Source organism: Rattus norvegicus, chromosome 20 (genome assembly GCF_021556685.1).
Source record: "Rattus norvegicus strain SHRSP/BbbUtx chromosome 20, alternate assembly SHRSP_T2T, whole genome shotgun sequence".
Taxonomy (NCBI): domain Eukaryota; kingdom Metazoa; phylum Chordata; class Mammalia; order Rodentia; family Muridae; genus Rattus; species Rattus norvegicus.
The window spans coordinates 11,366,871-11,382,308 of record NC_141553.1 but is presented as its reverse complement, the minus strand read 5'-3'; the positions used below and the strand labels follow the sequence as shown (position 1 = coordinate 11,382,308).

The 15,438-nt window shown below is 52.4% G+C and overlaps 1 protein-coding gene across 5 annotated transcripts; it reads left to right on the top strand.

The window, feature by feature from the left end:
* Positions 1–4,216: 4,216 nt before the first annotated feature.
* Icoslg (inducible T-cell co-stimulator ligand) lies at positions 4,217–14,526 on the top strand. 5 transcript variants are annotated; one of them, NM_001427376.1, is given in 7 exon segments: positions 4,217–4,424; positions 6,166–6,218; positions 6,688–7,047; positions 8,601–8,894; positions 10,358–10,519; positions 12,151–12,180; positions 12,884–14,526. In NM_001427376.1, coding segments are annotated over 7 exon segments (921 nt in total). In that variant the 5' UTR covers positions 4,217–4,413; the 3' UTR covers positions 12,895–14,526.
* Positions 14,527–15,438: the final 912 nt, after the last annotated feature.

Below are 15,438 nucleotides of genomic sequence, written 5' to 3'. Positions count from 1 at the left end.
CTGGTGGTGTTCCGGTGTGGTGTGTGAGACTGAGGCCTTTCCTCTGTACGTCACAGTGGTGACATTCCCTTAGACACTGAATGCCTGCCGTCCTGCCGGGGCAGTAGGTAGCCTTTGTCACTGCCACCTAAAGCTATTTCCTTTGATGTTTGAAACCACTCATCCTCCCTGTCCCTACACAAAACACCCCAAACCATTGCTGAAGCAGACCAGGTGCCTTTTGGGTTGTCCTAACACAATGGGAGTTTGCAGAAGTGGGTTCCCAACAGCCTTTGGCAATTGGTGTTCCAATGAAGCTAAATCCATTGGGAAGTGTGTGTGGACTGGTCAGTTTTGAAGTATATAGTAAATCTTATTAACCATAACCTCCGCCCTCAACACACACACACCTCAGATCTAGACCCCAGCCATTAAAGAGAGTCAAACTGCCTGGGTGCCACAGTTGGGGCTCAGGACCCACTGGGGTCATGTTGGTTCTGGGCTCTGAAAGGAAGCTGGGCTAAGGTTGGACCCTGAAGTGTGAGGGGTCAGTAAATAGGATATCTCACTCTCAAGCAGTCTGGAGCCAGTAGGGTGGTTCAGTGTACACATGTTCTCAAGCCTAAAGACATGAGTTTGATTCTTAGAACCCACTCCTGTGAGTCATCTGGTCTCCACATATGTTGTGACATGTGTGAGCTCATTACAGGAATCCTGCTTAGGCCAGGGTTTACCCACCCTGTTGGCCTAATGAGGCAGCAGAAGCCTCAAGCGTGAACCCATGACCCCCACTGACCAGAGAGGTAGCAAGATCTCTGCATAGAGTGGTCCCAGGCTGCTACATGACATGCCTTCCCATTCGCTGATGCTTTCTCTCTCTCTCTTTTTCCTCCGAGACGGTTTCTCTGGCTCTCCGGGAACTCACTCTTTAGACCTGGCTGGCCTCAACCTCTCAAATACTGGGACTCCCAATCCCCAATAATATTTCTCTGTGTAACAGCCCTGGCTATCCTGGATCTTGCTCTGTAGACCAAGCTGGCCTTGAATTTACAGAGATTTGCCTGCCTCCTGAGTGCTGGGATTAGAGGCGGGCACGCATCACCACCACATGGCTTTTTTCTCCTTTCTTAAAAAAAACAAAACAAAAAACAAAACCCAAAAACATCTAGGTGTTTGCAGGCCAAGCTGCCCTGCTAGAAGCATCCATTAGAAGCTGCCGGCTACACCACATTTTGTTCCATCACACTTAGAGCCTTAAGTTTGCAGACATATAATTCCTACTGGTTCTCACATCCTACCATTGGCCTTCCCACATCCTGCTCGCCAGAAACAGATGCCATCAAGGGCAAAGCCAATGTTATCCTCCAGCCAGTCTCCTGGCTCATGGTTTGCCTTAAAATACTGTCAAGGGTTTGGGGATTTAGCTCAGTGGTAGAGCGCTTGCCTAGGAAGCACAAGGCCCTGGGTTCGGTCCCCAGCTCCGAAAAAAAGAACCAAAAAAAAAAAAAAAAAAGAAAAAAAAAATACTGTCAAGCAGGGCACAGTGGTATGTGTCTGTAATCCCAGCCCTGGGGAGGCAGTGGCGGGAGGATTGAAAATGGAGGCCAGCCTGGAGTGATCCTGTTAGCATTCCTTCTAGGCTCCGCCCCTCAGTTACCTGGCAACAGGCAAGTGTGCCTGACCTATTATAAAAAGGGGCTGCTTGCCCCCTCCTCACTCTCTTACTCTCTTTGTCCCCTCTCTCCCCATTCCCCTCCCCCATCTCTCTCTCCACTTGTTCCTAGCCTACCTCTCCTCTCCTCTCTTCTCTTCTCTCCTCCCTTTCCCTGTCCCCACCCCTCTTTCTGCCTTTCTCTGTCTCTACTCCCTCAACTCCCCTCCCCATGCCCTAAATAAATTCTATTCCATACTTTATCCATTGTATGGCTGGTGCCTCACGAAAGGGATGCCTCAGCATGGACCGCAGAGGCACCTCCCTTCCATATCGCCATACCGCACCTCTACCAAACATATATCCTGGTTCTTTCTTTTTATAAAACACAACAAATCCTGCTCAAAACCAAGCCAAAGCACAAGTCCGTATCTGCGATCCGTGCAGTTCAGGGTGTATATTAACTCATGATGAATACTTGGTGTCTTATAGCACTGGTTCTCAACCTTGGAATGCTGTGACCCTTTAATACAGTTCCTCGAGTTGTGGTGACCCTCAACCATAGAATTATTTTCGTTACTATTTCAGAACTGTAATTATGTTACTGTTTCGACTTGTGTTATAAACATCTATGTTTTCTACTGGTCTTAAGTGACCCCTGTAAATAAATCATTCAATCCCAAAGGGTTCGAGACCTACAGGTTGAGAACCACTCTTCCACCAGTGTCAAGTAACTTACTTGGTGGTGCGTAGTTTCCGAAGGTGGGATTTGAACCCAGCCACGCATTTGCTGCTGTCTCCTGCTTTGATATCCATTTCCCAGGGGCTCTTCCCCTGCATCTGCCCAACTCTGCCTAGTGTCTACTTCTAGCCAAGATATAAATGACTTCCTTGCTGGGCTAAGATCCCTCTGCTTAGCAGCATTTGGCTTTCTGGGATCCCAGATATTGTGGGGGCTGGGGAGCAAGTTTTGCAGAGCTCCAATCCCTGTTGCTTTGCCAGCCAGAGCATGGTCCAGGTCGGCCACAAAAGCCTCTTCAACCTTTGCTCCCTTCCGCCTGCCTGGAAGAACTGCTGGGTAAGAATCAATCAGCCTTGTTGATGCCAAATCAGGCCTATCCAATCCGAGAAGCCTCGAGGTTAGTGAGGGACTTGTCTGTCCTGCTGGAGTGGAGTGGAACGGAGATGGGGTGCCTGTGGCCAGGGGAGTTGGAATATAGGACATGGTGCTACCCTATCGGCTCCATGGGCCCATTGATACTAAGGTGACTCCCCAACACGGGCTTCTGCCGAGTCTTCAGGTGCTGCCAACCTAGTGGGGAGATGGGGGGGGGGCAAGTGAGGCCATCAACCCTGATGTGGTACCTAACAAGACTTCAGGCTTACTCCTGGATTATCTGCCAGAGCCCGGGGGTCAAGTTCTGATATTTCTGGTTTTCCTATCACACAAAGAAGGTAGCCCCTGTCCCTGCAGGAGGGTCTGCAAACCTCCTCTCCCAGGCTGTGTCCCTCAGCAGCTCTGGTCACCACTTCCGCTTGTCTCTGTTGTTGACAGCCAAGAGCCAGAGATTTTTGGTTTCTCTCTCTCTTTCTTTCTTTCTTTCTTTCTTTCTTTCTTTCTTTCTTTCTTTCCTTCCTTCCTTCTTTCCTTCCTTCCCCCCTCCCTTCCTTTCTTCCTTCTCTTCCTCCTCCTCCTCATTCTTTTCTTTTCTTTTTAGAGACAGGGTTTCTCTGTGTAGCCCTGGCTGTCCTCGAACTCATTCTGTAGACCAGGCTGGCCTCAAACTCAAAGAGATCCACCTGCCTCTGCCTCCTCCTGGCCTCTGAATAATCAACTCACTGGCAGGTGGGGCGTGGGGGTGGGGGGTGGGGAGAGCATGAAATGGGGGTGAGGAGCGAGTCCTTAGTTTAGACACAGGCTCAGCACTTTGGACCCTTAGGCTTCTCCCAGAATGAGTACCAGAGAGCACGAGGTTGGAAACGGGATTGCCAAGTCTGTCTGGCTTTGGAAGAGAAAATGGAAACTTCACTCTATATTTCTCAACTTTATCCCTTACCACCTTTATCCCTTCGCCCTCGAAGTTGTGGGTTGGGAGAGCTGAACTTGAGTGGAACCCTGTCTTCCCCTCCCTTTCTCCCCCTCTCCCCTCCCACCTGCCTGCCTTCTAGTTTTTAATTCCGAATTGTTAGGTTTTCCACTTATCTACCGTGCTTGGTCCAGGCTTTGAACCTAGGTTCATCCTCTACAAGATAGGGCCGGACACCGGGCTCTAGAAGAGGGAAGCAGCGACCAGGCTGGGCTGTTCTGGGCAGCGTTGGGGGCCAGCGACTGAGTATCGTGTCTTTCCACCTGCACCCTAAGCCTCAGCCCCCAGCCTTTCGGCCACATGGGAGCCGGCCCTCCTTTTGCGCTCGCCGGGATCCACGAACTACCCCACACCCTCACACCTGTAACTCATGCTCACATCCCCTACCCTGCCCAGCATCAGACTGAGCAGCGTTCCGGACTCGAAGAGCGGAGGCGGAGCTACCCGCCTCCTTCCTCCCCCTAGGGATGGGCCGAGGGCGGGGATCCCGATTGTGCCCAATTGGCCAGGCGCGCAGCGCTTGCGAGCGCAGTTACAGCCTGTCTCCTGCCGGCGAAGCCTCAACAACCCCAGATTTCCGCGCCCCAAATCCTTGAAGCCCCCCAAATTCTCCGTGGGCTCCGAGGACTTCGGAACCCCAGCAGCTGCAGCTCTCCACTCTCCGAGGTCCAGCACCCCGAAGTCTGCTCTCGCACTATGCAGCTAAAGTGAGTCCGCTCTCGGTTGTGTCCCGTAAGTGGGTTGGGGGAGCCGGGGACCCACCCGAACTAGGGCTGAGAGCGCCCGACGGTAGCGCAGCGGCCCAGTACCGGCGCCGCTGTCCCGGGTTCCGGACGGCTAGCGGCCACACCTGGACCGGCCGGCTTGGACGGCAGGGGGCGGCGCAGTGCTAACCTGCTGCACCCTAGAAAGAGAACGGGCGCGTGGGCGGCTTGTAGGCGGAGGAAGGGCAAGAGCGGGGGCTGAAGGTGAAGACGCACAGCAGCCCTGGGCACTGGCTTAGACGCCGCCGCCCTTCTCCCTGTTGATTTCCCAGAAGGAAGGATGTGTGTTACCTCAAAGGCCAGCTGATACCCAGTGCATGGGGATGGGGCACCTCCTTGTACACTTGACTTCCCTCACAGATCCAGGCTGGGCAGGGGGAAGTGAGAGGGGCGTGTGTGTGTGTGTGTGTGTGTGTGTGTGTGTGTGTGTGTGTGACAGTTTTGCACTCCGGCTTTTTGCTAAAACATTTCCCTCAGGCACTTGTACGGTACTTGGTGAAGTCCTCAGTCCACAAGTGTCCTAACCACAGAGTCTCCAGGGAGAGAAAAGGGGGGACCTTGCAGGCTACGGAGTGCCTGGTGGCCAGTGGCTGGCTTGAGTTTGTGGTTTGCCCACTGACCGTAACTGTAGGGCGCGCGCTCTCTCTGTCCTCTCTGTCTCTGTCTGTCTCTCTTTTTCTCTCTCTGTCTCTCTGCGCACGCTCTCTCTCTCTCTGTCTCTGTCTGTGTGTGTGTGTGTGTGTGTGTGTGTGTGTGTGTGTGTGCGCGCGCGCGCGCGCGCTTATGCACATGCCCACGCGCCCATGCGCGCACACATTCCTGTGACTCCCCAAGGGTTTCTCTTGAGACAATCTCTGAGAATTTCAGAGCTGCTGTTGAGAAAGAGTGAGGTTTTGTTAAAGGTGTGTGGGCAGCTGTGCAATGTCTGTGACCCGCTGCAGGGTCTTAGCCGCTTTGGAGAGAGAGCCTCCATGGAACAGATGGTCTCGGAAGACTAGGCATGCGCTGGCTTAAGGCTGCTTTAGATAGAGTAGGGTGAAGTGCCCCCCCCTCCCACCACGCCTCTCCTTCTCCCCTTCACTCCCAACACCAACCAGGCCTCCTGTGTAAGAGGAGGCCGTTAGGCTTAGATACACAGGACACGGTCTTTTTGGGTATCACCAAGGGTCTGGAACATGGTGTCCCACCAAGTTTGGTTTCGGATGGCCCTCTCCTGCCCCCTTTGGGGCTGTCAGGGGTCTCCATCTCTTTCAGAGGCAGCTTATGTCCCTCTATAGAAGATTAGGTCACAGGAAGGGGACACAGACCACAAAGCGGGGGACTCTCGGAGCACTTTCTCTTCACACAAATCAACTGTCTTCCTGAGTTTGGGAGCTCTCGGGCTCTGGGAATTGGGGGTGGGGTGGGGGTGGGGAGTGTACGGTCCTGGTTGGATTCTCTGAGGTCTCAGTGGAAAAGCAGCCAAGGATCCTCCTCCAAGGGAGTTCACATCTTTCCTAGGTGCTACTGCTTTGTGTCCACGGAAACCAGCCAGCCTGTTTGGAAGAAACACTGTCTTTTTTTTTTTTTTTTTTTTTCCTTTTTTTCCGGAGCTGGGGACCGAACCCAGTTCCTAGGCAAGCGCTCTACCACTGAGCTAAATCCCCAACCCAAAGAAACACTATCTTGTTTGTCTTTCTAGCAGGTTCTTTTCCGGTCCTGGTCTGTTTTTGCTGCTATTTTGCAGTCTCTGTGTCGGTAAGTCGGATGCTTCATGCTGTGTGGAGCATAGATGTAGAATAGTAGGGAAACCCTGGCCACTGCCCCTACCGACAGCCTCTCCAGAGGCCCACTGGAGAAAGCCGGATCCCCATACCTAGGTTTGATGTGTAGGGTGGGTGATCATAAAGGGAAGTTGCTTTTCCAAACTTTACACTTCTCTTTGCATTTCTTGCTTGGGGGTCAGTGGAATGCCCCTCCTGGTCTCTTTGCATGGTGGATCACTTTTGAGAAGAGTTAGGGGTGTGGTAGGACCTTGCCAAAGCCAGGGAGGGAGCAGCCTTGGGATTCCGTGGAAGCTTGCACCTTACACCTGAGCTGGTACTATACACCCTCCACCCTCCTAATGAAACTTAGTAATGAATTCCTTTCTTGCCTTGGTGGGTTGGGCCAGGATGGGTGTTTGAATCTTAAGTAAATACATTGTATCATTTTTGAACCTCTGCAGAGGCTGAAGTTAAAGAAGTCAATGCAATGGTGGGGAGCGATGTGGAGCTCCGCTGCGTTTATCCTCGGAGAAGCCATTTCAGCTTGGATGATCTGTATGTCTACTGGCAAATCGTCGATGAAGCTAAAACTGTGGTGACGTATTACCTGCCCAGTGCTAACGAGTCTTCGACAATCCATGTGAGCAACTCCTACAAGAACAGGGCCCATCTGTCACCGGACCTCATGAAGGAGGGCGACTTCTCCCTGCACCTGCAGAATGTCACCCCTCAGGATACCCAGGAGTTCAAGTGCTTGGTCTTTAGGATGTCCACAGTGTTAGGCAAGGCCTTGGAAGAGGTGGTCAGACTGCGTGTGGCAGGTAAGACTCTCAAAGCAGAGATTGGCTTTGCCCAGCGTGATGCTCTGGGAAAGTCCTGAGAAAAATCTCGATCCCAACTGTCTTGGTGGTGGGCTTCTGTGCATCCGTGGAGCTCTGATCTTAGCAGAGTCCATAACTCAAGACCCCCTGGTTTCAGAGAACTGCCCATTTAAGCCACCTTTGTCTTCAGTTGCCTAATTCAGCTCGAAGCAGATACTGAGAACTGAGTAAATAGGGAGTGGTGGAGTGATGGCTCGTTAGGTAAAGCTTTTACTATGCACACGTGAGGACCTTCATTCCATCCCGCCTACCTAAAGTCAGGCATAGTAGCAAGCATTTCTAGGTCTAACACTAGGGAGGTGGATAGGTGGACCCTTGGGGCTCGCCGGTTAGCCAGCCTAGCCTACTGAGCTTTGGGCCCCTCAAAACAAGGTGGAACAATGCTAGAGGTTTGTACTGTTACACATGGGCACACGCGGTCGCCCCTCCCCCTAGCCAGCACATTCTCAAATGTGCGTGCCCACAAGGAATAAAGGATGCTAGAAATCTAGGGAAACGCCTAGAGTCCACTAAGGATTCAGGGTCACTTAGTGGGGGGCAAATGTGTGTTCAGTGAGGAAAACCAGCCCAACCTTAGGGAGCAGGAGTTTGGTGTGGGAGCTGTCACTACCCACCAGGCTCAGTGTCTTTCTCCCCACCCCTACCCCCACCTCCACCCCTGTTAGCCGCATTAATTGCTTTTGCAGCACTGTGACCAAAATACCTGATGTAGACAACCAAGGGACAGAGATGTCCCACAGTTTCAGGTTTCAGACCATCCTGGAGGGAGAGGCATGGGAGGGCAGCCCAGGTGGGGTGGCAGGAGCGTGTGGCCAGAGAGTCTGTTCAGTGCACCACAGACCAGGGTGCCGAGAAGAGGGCAGGCTGGCTCTCTTAGCTCTTTTTCTCCTCATTTAAAACATTTGTATGGGTGTTCTGTTTGCGTGCGTGTCTGGCGGCCATAGAGCGAATCAAGTCTCGTGGGACTGGAGTTGCCGGTGGTTGTGAGCTTCAGCGTGGGTGCTAAGAATCACATCCAAGGGGGCTGGAGAGATGGCTCTGTGGTTAAGAGCACTGACTGCTCTTCCAGAGGTCCTGAGTTCAAATCCCAGCAACCACAACGTGGCTCACAACCATCTGTAATGGGATCTGATGTCCTCTTCTGGTGTGTCTGAAGACAGCCATAGTGTACTATGATAAATAAATAAATAATAATAATAATAATAATAATAATAATAATAATAAAAAGAATCAAATCCAAGCAGAACAAACAGCCAGTGCTCTGAACCGCCCCCTCTTACCCCCACTCCCCCATTTTCTCTCCTTATCCATTCTCCCAGTGCACCATGGGAGTTAATTCGGTTAATTAGATGGGTTTCAGGCCAATGGAGTGGCAGTGAAGATTTATCTGTGGGGCATTGCACCTCACCGCTGGCATGAGCCTCTCTGGCTCTGTCTTGCTCAGACTTCCCCACTGGTCAAGCCTCCCTCACCGCTGCCTCCTTTCCCTGCAGCAAACTTCAGTACGCCTGTCATCAGCACCTCTGGCAGCTCTGACCCTGGCCAGGAACGCACCTTCACTTGCATGTCCAAGAATGGCTACCCAGAGCCCAACCTGTATTGGATCAACAGGACGGACAATACCCTAATAGACGAGACTCTGCAGAATAACACGGTCTACTTGAACGAGTTGGGCCTGTATGACGTCGTCAGCACACTGAGGATCCCTTGGACACCCCATGTGGATGTTATCTGCTGTGTAGAGAATGTGGCTCTCCACCAGAACATTACTAGTATCAGCCGAGCAGGTGAGGTCCAGGCAGGTGAAGCCCAGGCAGGTGAAGCCCAGGCAGGTGAGGCCCAGGCAGGTGAAGCCCAGGCAGGTGAAGCCCAGGCAGGTGAGGCCCAGGCAGGTGAAGCCCAGGCAGGTGGGGCCCAGGCAGGTGGGGCCCAGGCAGGTGAGGCCCAGGCAGGTGAAGCCCAGGCAGGTAAAGCCCAGGTCAGTGCCTAGGGACTCTGGGAGCCTCCAGGTCATAGGTTAGGCGAGGTCCACAGTGATAAACAGACTTCTTACAGATGATTTCTATCAGAGAGAGGCAATGGGGGAGGTTCTTGGTTTCTGAAGGTGGGGACAGAGATTGCCGCTCGGGCCTCTCACAAGAACTTTTACTCACTGTCCAGGCAAGCAATTAATGTGCCTGTCACCTACAGCAGCTGATTCTTGAGCTCTTCAGCCAGTGAGGAACACTGAGTCAGTGAGTCGTAGCAGCAACAGGACTTGGTCAGGAGGGAGGACTATACCGGGACACTTCCCCACATTCTCTGCCTTTGAACATGTGCCCCCCCCCAACCCCACCCCCATCCCATCCCATCCCATCCCATCCCATCCCATCCCAGGGAATTCAGCTGGCCTTGGCTACTGGCTGGGTCCTCTATGGATCACCAAGACCTGACCTTCCCCAGAGGCCATAGCTGTCTTAGCCTAGATAAGGGACCAAGCCAGTCACTGGATACGAAGAATGATCGTATTAATAAGAGGTGTCCCAAATAGGTGACCCGCAGAGGGAGAAGGCTGGCAAGAGGAGGCCAGAAGCTGGAGTGAGGTGGGGTAGGGACTAGTTGTCTTCTTTTGGGGTCAGTAATGGTACTGGCATTCTTAGTGGGCACCAGTACGTTGTAGAAACATCCAAGAGCGTCACCCCCAGAAGAGCCCATATTTCTTTCATGCCCCTCCCTTTTGAGCCTGAAGACAGTGACACCAAGTCTTATAGTAGGACCAGGGGACCTTTGCCTGGAAGAGTACCCAGAGATTTTACAACTCACACAGTGATAACAGGAAGCCTTTTGAAAGCTGCTGACCCTTTCTTTCCATGGGGAAAACTTCTCCCTATCAAGGCCCTTAAGTCTCGAACATTTTCCCTTTTCTTTTCTTTTTTTTGGGGGGGGGGTTGGGTTGACAGGATTTCTCTGTGGTCCAAGCTGGCCTCTGCCTCGCCAGCGCTGGAATTAAAAGCATCTGCCACTACCACCCTGGTCCCATTTCCTTTCTTTAGACAGGGTCTCATGTAGCCAAGGTGACTTTGAACTCCTGAACTCCTGATCTTCTCTGTCTCCACCTCTGGAGGGATGGGATACCAAGCGTTCTTCCACGCTCAGTTTATGTGGTGCCCAGAACCCAGGGCTCAATGTTTGCTTAGCGAGCTCAGTGCCGGCCGAGCCACGCCCCCGCCACGCCCCGCCACGCCCCCAGCCAAGTTTCTCTTTCCCGCAGATAGTTTCACTGGAAGCATGAACACAGAGAGGCCACAGGAAATCCACAGAGAGGCTACAAAGGTCCTTTTCTACGTCCTAGCTGCACTTCTGGCGGTAGTGGTTGTCATTTTCATCATCGTGCTGTACAGATGCAGGCGTCGTCCCTGCCAGAGCTATACAGGTTTGCATGAGACTTGCTGACTGTTTACCTATGAACGCACTGGTTTCCGCAGCTTCCCACGCTCTTTGAGAAGATTTTCATTTAAGATCCTATTTTAAAGTAGGGCTGTGGTGGCGCATGCCTTTGATCTCAGCCCTTGGGAGGCAGAGATAGGTGCATCTCTGGGGGTTCGAAGCCAGCCTAGTCAATAGAGTGAATTCCAGGACAGCCAAAGGAACTCGGTCGTGAAAAAAAAATGCAATTTTAAAAGCATAAGCATACTTAGTGACACAGCCAGAATCCTCCTAGAAGAGGGTTAGGCCCTCCATTTTTTCTCTTTTATTTATTTATTTATTTATTTATTTTATATAAGTACACTGTAGCTGTCTTCAGGCACACCAGAAGAGGGCATCCGATCCCATTACAGATGGTTGTGAGCCACGTTGTGGTTGCTGGGATTTGAACTCAGGACCTCTGGAAGAGCAGTCAGTGCTCCTAACCACCGAGCCATCTCTCCAACCTCCGTTTTCAATAGAGTCAAGCTAGTGACAAGAAACACACTTCAAGAAACTCTAGGCTCCAGGGGATGATGGAGCCTAGATCCAGAGGTGGGACGGATGAGCTGGTGAGCACTCAGCCTTTAAAGGGACAGTTCCCAGAGAAGCCATTTCTGTGGATGCTGTTCTAAGTTATGGGCAAGTATATGCCTGGAGTTTTGTACACTCCAAGGACGGGCCCAGAAAGTAGAAAAGTCAACACATATTACACGTGGGCCCCAGGGCAGGCTCTATGACCAGAAAGTCTAGAAATGCCGGAAGGACTCGGGGAGTGGAGGGAGCTGAATAAAGTTCTGGGTCAACCCCCAGCCTGGCTGAGCCAAGGACAGTAACTTCACGTTTTTAAAAATATTTTTACTTGTATGTATGTGTAGAAGTCCATGGAGGGCTCAAGGCCACTGAAGCCCCTGGACCTAGACATATACATGGTTGTGAGCCACCGTGTGTGCCGGGAACTGCATCCAGGTCCTCTTGCAAGAGCAGCAAGTCTTAACCGCTCTCTTACTCAGGATTTCTTTCTATTCCTGCACAAACATCATGACCAAGAAGCAAGTTGGGGAGGAAAGGGTTTATTCAGCTTACACTTCCACATTGCTGTTCATCACCAAAGGAGGTCAGGACAGGAACTCACATAGAGCAGGAACTTGGGAGGCAGGAACTGATGCAGAGGCCATGAAGGGGTGCTGCTTGCTGACTTGCTCCCCTGGCTTGCTCAGCCTGCTTTCTTTTAGAACCTAGGACCACCAGCTCAGGGATGGCTCCACCCACAATGGGCTGGGCCCTCCCCACTTTAATCACTAACTGAGAAAATGCCTTACAGCTGGGTCTCATGGAGGCGTTTCCTCAAGGGAGGCTCCTTTCTCTGTGATAACCCCAGCTTGTGTCGAGTTGACACACAAAACCAGCCACCACAATGGCTGAGCTCCCTCTCCAGCCCTGACACCAAGTATCTTAAATGCTCCCTGCACACGTACTCCTTGAAATCCATCTTGCCTTAAAAGCAAGGTTTTCTGGGGAGCCCCCGTGGGAGCTTGGGGAAGATGATACTGTATGCTCATCCTCCAACAAAGCCTGAACCTCTGCTTTGACCCACAGGACCCAGGGCTGTACAGCTTGAACTCACAGGTGAGTGTACCTGTGGGGAGAGGCCGGTTGGCTGAGTGGTCGTGACCTTTCACACCTCCGGTGGGCAGTTTTCCATACTTGATGATTCCAGAGTTGCAGAAACCCTGTCCTGTGGCAGAAGCTCTTGGACCGTGCATAGCAGACAGCCTGTCATAGGTCCCTGGGTCCCTCCTGCCTCTGCTCTGCAGAACCCATAGACTGTGACTCTGGCAGTCCAGAGTCCCTTGGTGGAGGTGTACACTCTGTAATTGGAAGGACAGTCGCAGGTGGATTCCGCAATCTCCAGAGGTGTGGATTCACATCCTGATTTTAGAAAAACACCTCAGAGGTTTTGGTTGACCACTAAGAGATACATATCCCTGGCTCTAAGTATTTTTACTACCTCAAAGTGACTGCACCTTCCTGAACCCGGCTTTTCCACGGTAGAGATGGCGGTATGTGTGGTCCCCTCGGTGCGTTGGGGCCTGTTGGCTGACACCCACCACCCCCCACTCCCTTTGAAGCCTGAATTCTGGGCCACCTCGTCCTTACCCAGTCATGAGGCTGTACTAGCCAGCTGTTTCTAGTTATCAGCCTGAGTCCCGGGAAGAATCATTTCATTGTCTCCAAAATTAAAACTTTGCATGGTTCCAGTAGAGTGAGCTTACCAGGCAGGCACGAGGAAGCAGGGCCTGCCTTCATCTTTCTCTCTCTTCCTTCCAAGACCATTCCTGACAGAACTCTGCCCAGGATGTGGACAGGGTTTCTAATGGACTCCCGCAGGCCTGGTGACAGAGGACAATGAGCTGTCTGCTTACGTGCTGTGATGAAGGCCAGGAATCCCTGGCTTTCCGAGGCTTGATCCCAGAAACCCCCGAGGGAGATCTCTTCCAGTGGGCGGTGTCATCAGACTGTGGAGCCTCCCGTGAGCACAGAGAGGAAGCAGCTTGTGAGAAGATCCTTCTCCTGCCAGATACTCAGTCCCAGGATCTTTGAAAGAGGGCATTTGAGCCACTCCGAAAGCACCTACAAAATCTACTGGAGACTGTTTCCCTGCAGGACCTTCCGTGAGGGAGGAAGCTTGACTTTATTTCAGTCTCAAGCTCGTTGGGCCTCCTAGAGGATATGTATGGGGTTCTGTCTACAGAAAACCTGCTGCTGGCTGACAATGACTGGGCTCAGAGATTAGGGGCACTCGGCCTTGCAACATCAACGGGACATGCCTCAAGGCAAAATATGGCCCGTCTGCCACACACAAGTGCTTCTCCATCATTGAAGGCCCTCAAACCTGACTTGTGGTGGATATAAAAGCTTCTCGAAAGCCTTGAGCTCTTTCAGTCTGAACACAAAACGGGAGGTCAGCTCCACTCAGTCTCAGCAGCCCATGGAGACCTCAGCTCCTGTGTCCTGGGTCTCTCCACGTTGTTGGCCAAAATAGAGCTAGATGTTTTGTTTTCCAGATGGTTCCGCAAAGTTGGCTGCTTGGAAACATAGGTGTGCACAAGCTCCAGGTTGACGCATTAGGCAGCATGGACTCACCAATGGGACACAGTTCCTTCCCACCCAGAGGCTGGACATCCTAGACAGTCGGGGCCTGCTATATGGCTGGGGCTCAGTGCTGACGGATATGAGAAATCTTCGGAACGAGGAGTGAGAACCCTGGGCTCGGGCTCAAGGGGACCAGTATTATGAAGACCTGTCCACATGGACTCTTTCTTCTTCGTGTCGACTTCTTCAATGAAACGTCTCCCTGCAAATGAAGCATTACTTAAACCCGTAGAACAGCAACTGTCCTTGTGGGTCTTGAGTTGACAGCTACAGTAAACGACCGTAAGGAGCAGTTGGGGTGCAAGGAGCTGGGGTGCAGTGCCCCTAGGACAGATGTTTGGGAATCAGCGGCCTCCCCGAGGCCCATAGTTCCAGGACACAGCCATGTCTCAGCTGTCCCAGGAACTCTGGTGCATCTATAGGGCTCTTCTGTCTACTTTCACTCCCCCCCACCCCCCATCAGGGGTAGTTTAGGGTTAGAAGAGGTCAACCCAGTGAGCCAGCCAGCTGCCGTGGGGCACCAGTCACTGCACCCCCCCTTCCCCATGCCTCCTGCTTATGTCACACTGGGAACCCTTTATAGACCACTGGCCCTGTAGTCACCATCACCTGCTGATCCCAACAGTCCCCCACCTTCCTGTGGAATCCTGGGAGCACCCCCCCCCCTTACCCTTAGCACATCAGCATTCGTGAGACTTGCCCTTGTAACCCCTGACTCCTTCAGCCCAGAACCTTGCGGTCACTCTTTATCTAAGTTTGTAGATGGGGCATAGTGACTTCCAGAAACCCGGCAAGGGAATAAACATAAGATGTGCTGTCTGCCTTGCGTCTGGTGGCTTGTGTCAGTGTGGTGTGCCTGGCTCCATCTGCCCAAATGTTGCTACCCCTCTGGGTGGCTCTATTCCTCAGGGGATATAGATCATCACTCTGGGCAGTTCATTACAGCCAGAGGTCTCTCCCAGCTTCCCATAGACCCCAGAAATGTCCCAAGGGGGTCACCTGGTGGGTGGACAGGGCAGGTGGCCCCAGCTGGAGCTCATCACGTTCAGTGCCTCTGGTTCCTCTCTGAAGTGAGGCACCTCTTCAGTCCAGACATTCCTGACAGAGACCCTGGCCTGGGATAACAGCTGTGGCTCTGGAATGGCCAGCCCCAAGAGAAGATGGCTCTTCTCCACTATAGCTTGCCCTGCAGTGGGTCTAGGATGGTTCGGCTTGTTTTCGACACAGTACCCATCCCCACCTGGTCCAGCACCATCTTGGCTGCTGTATCTCCCTCCCAGTCCAACCTTTTTTTTTTTTTTTTTTTTTTTGGTTCTTTTTTTTTTCGGAGCTGGGGACCAAACCCAGGGCCTTGTGCTTGCTAGGCAAGCGCTCTACCACTGAGCTAAATCCCCAACCCCCCAGTCCAACCTTTTAAACAAAGGACAAACCCATGCCTCCAATGAGGCAGCAGCCTCTGTGACAACCTCTGTGACAATCACTCGGAATGATTTCATCCTTTGTCCCATCCACAGATCAGAGGACGCCAGGAGTCCAAGGAGGTGTAGCCTTGAGGTGGCTCTCATTAAAGCCTCCTGGCCCACCCCGAGACTCCCTGAATTAGAAATTCCCGGAGCCCCCACCCCACCTCTGATCACTGATGAGGTTTTCATGCTGACCCCTTTTTAGACCGTCCCTTCCCCAAGATCCCTGACACTCCCTTCAGACATTCCCTCAAGTCCTCCTGGGGTT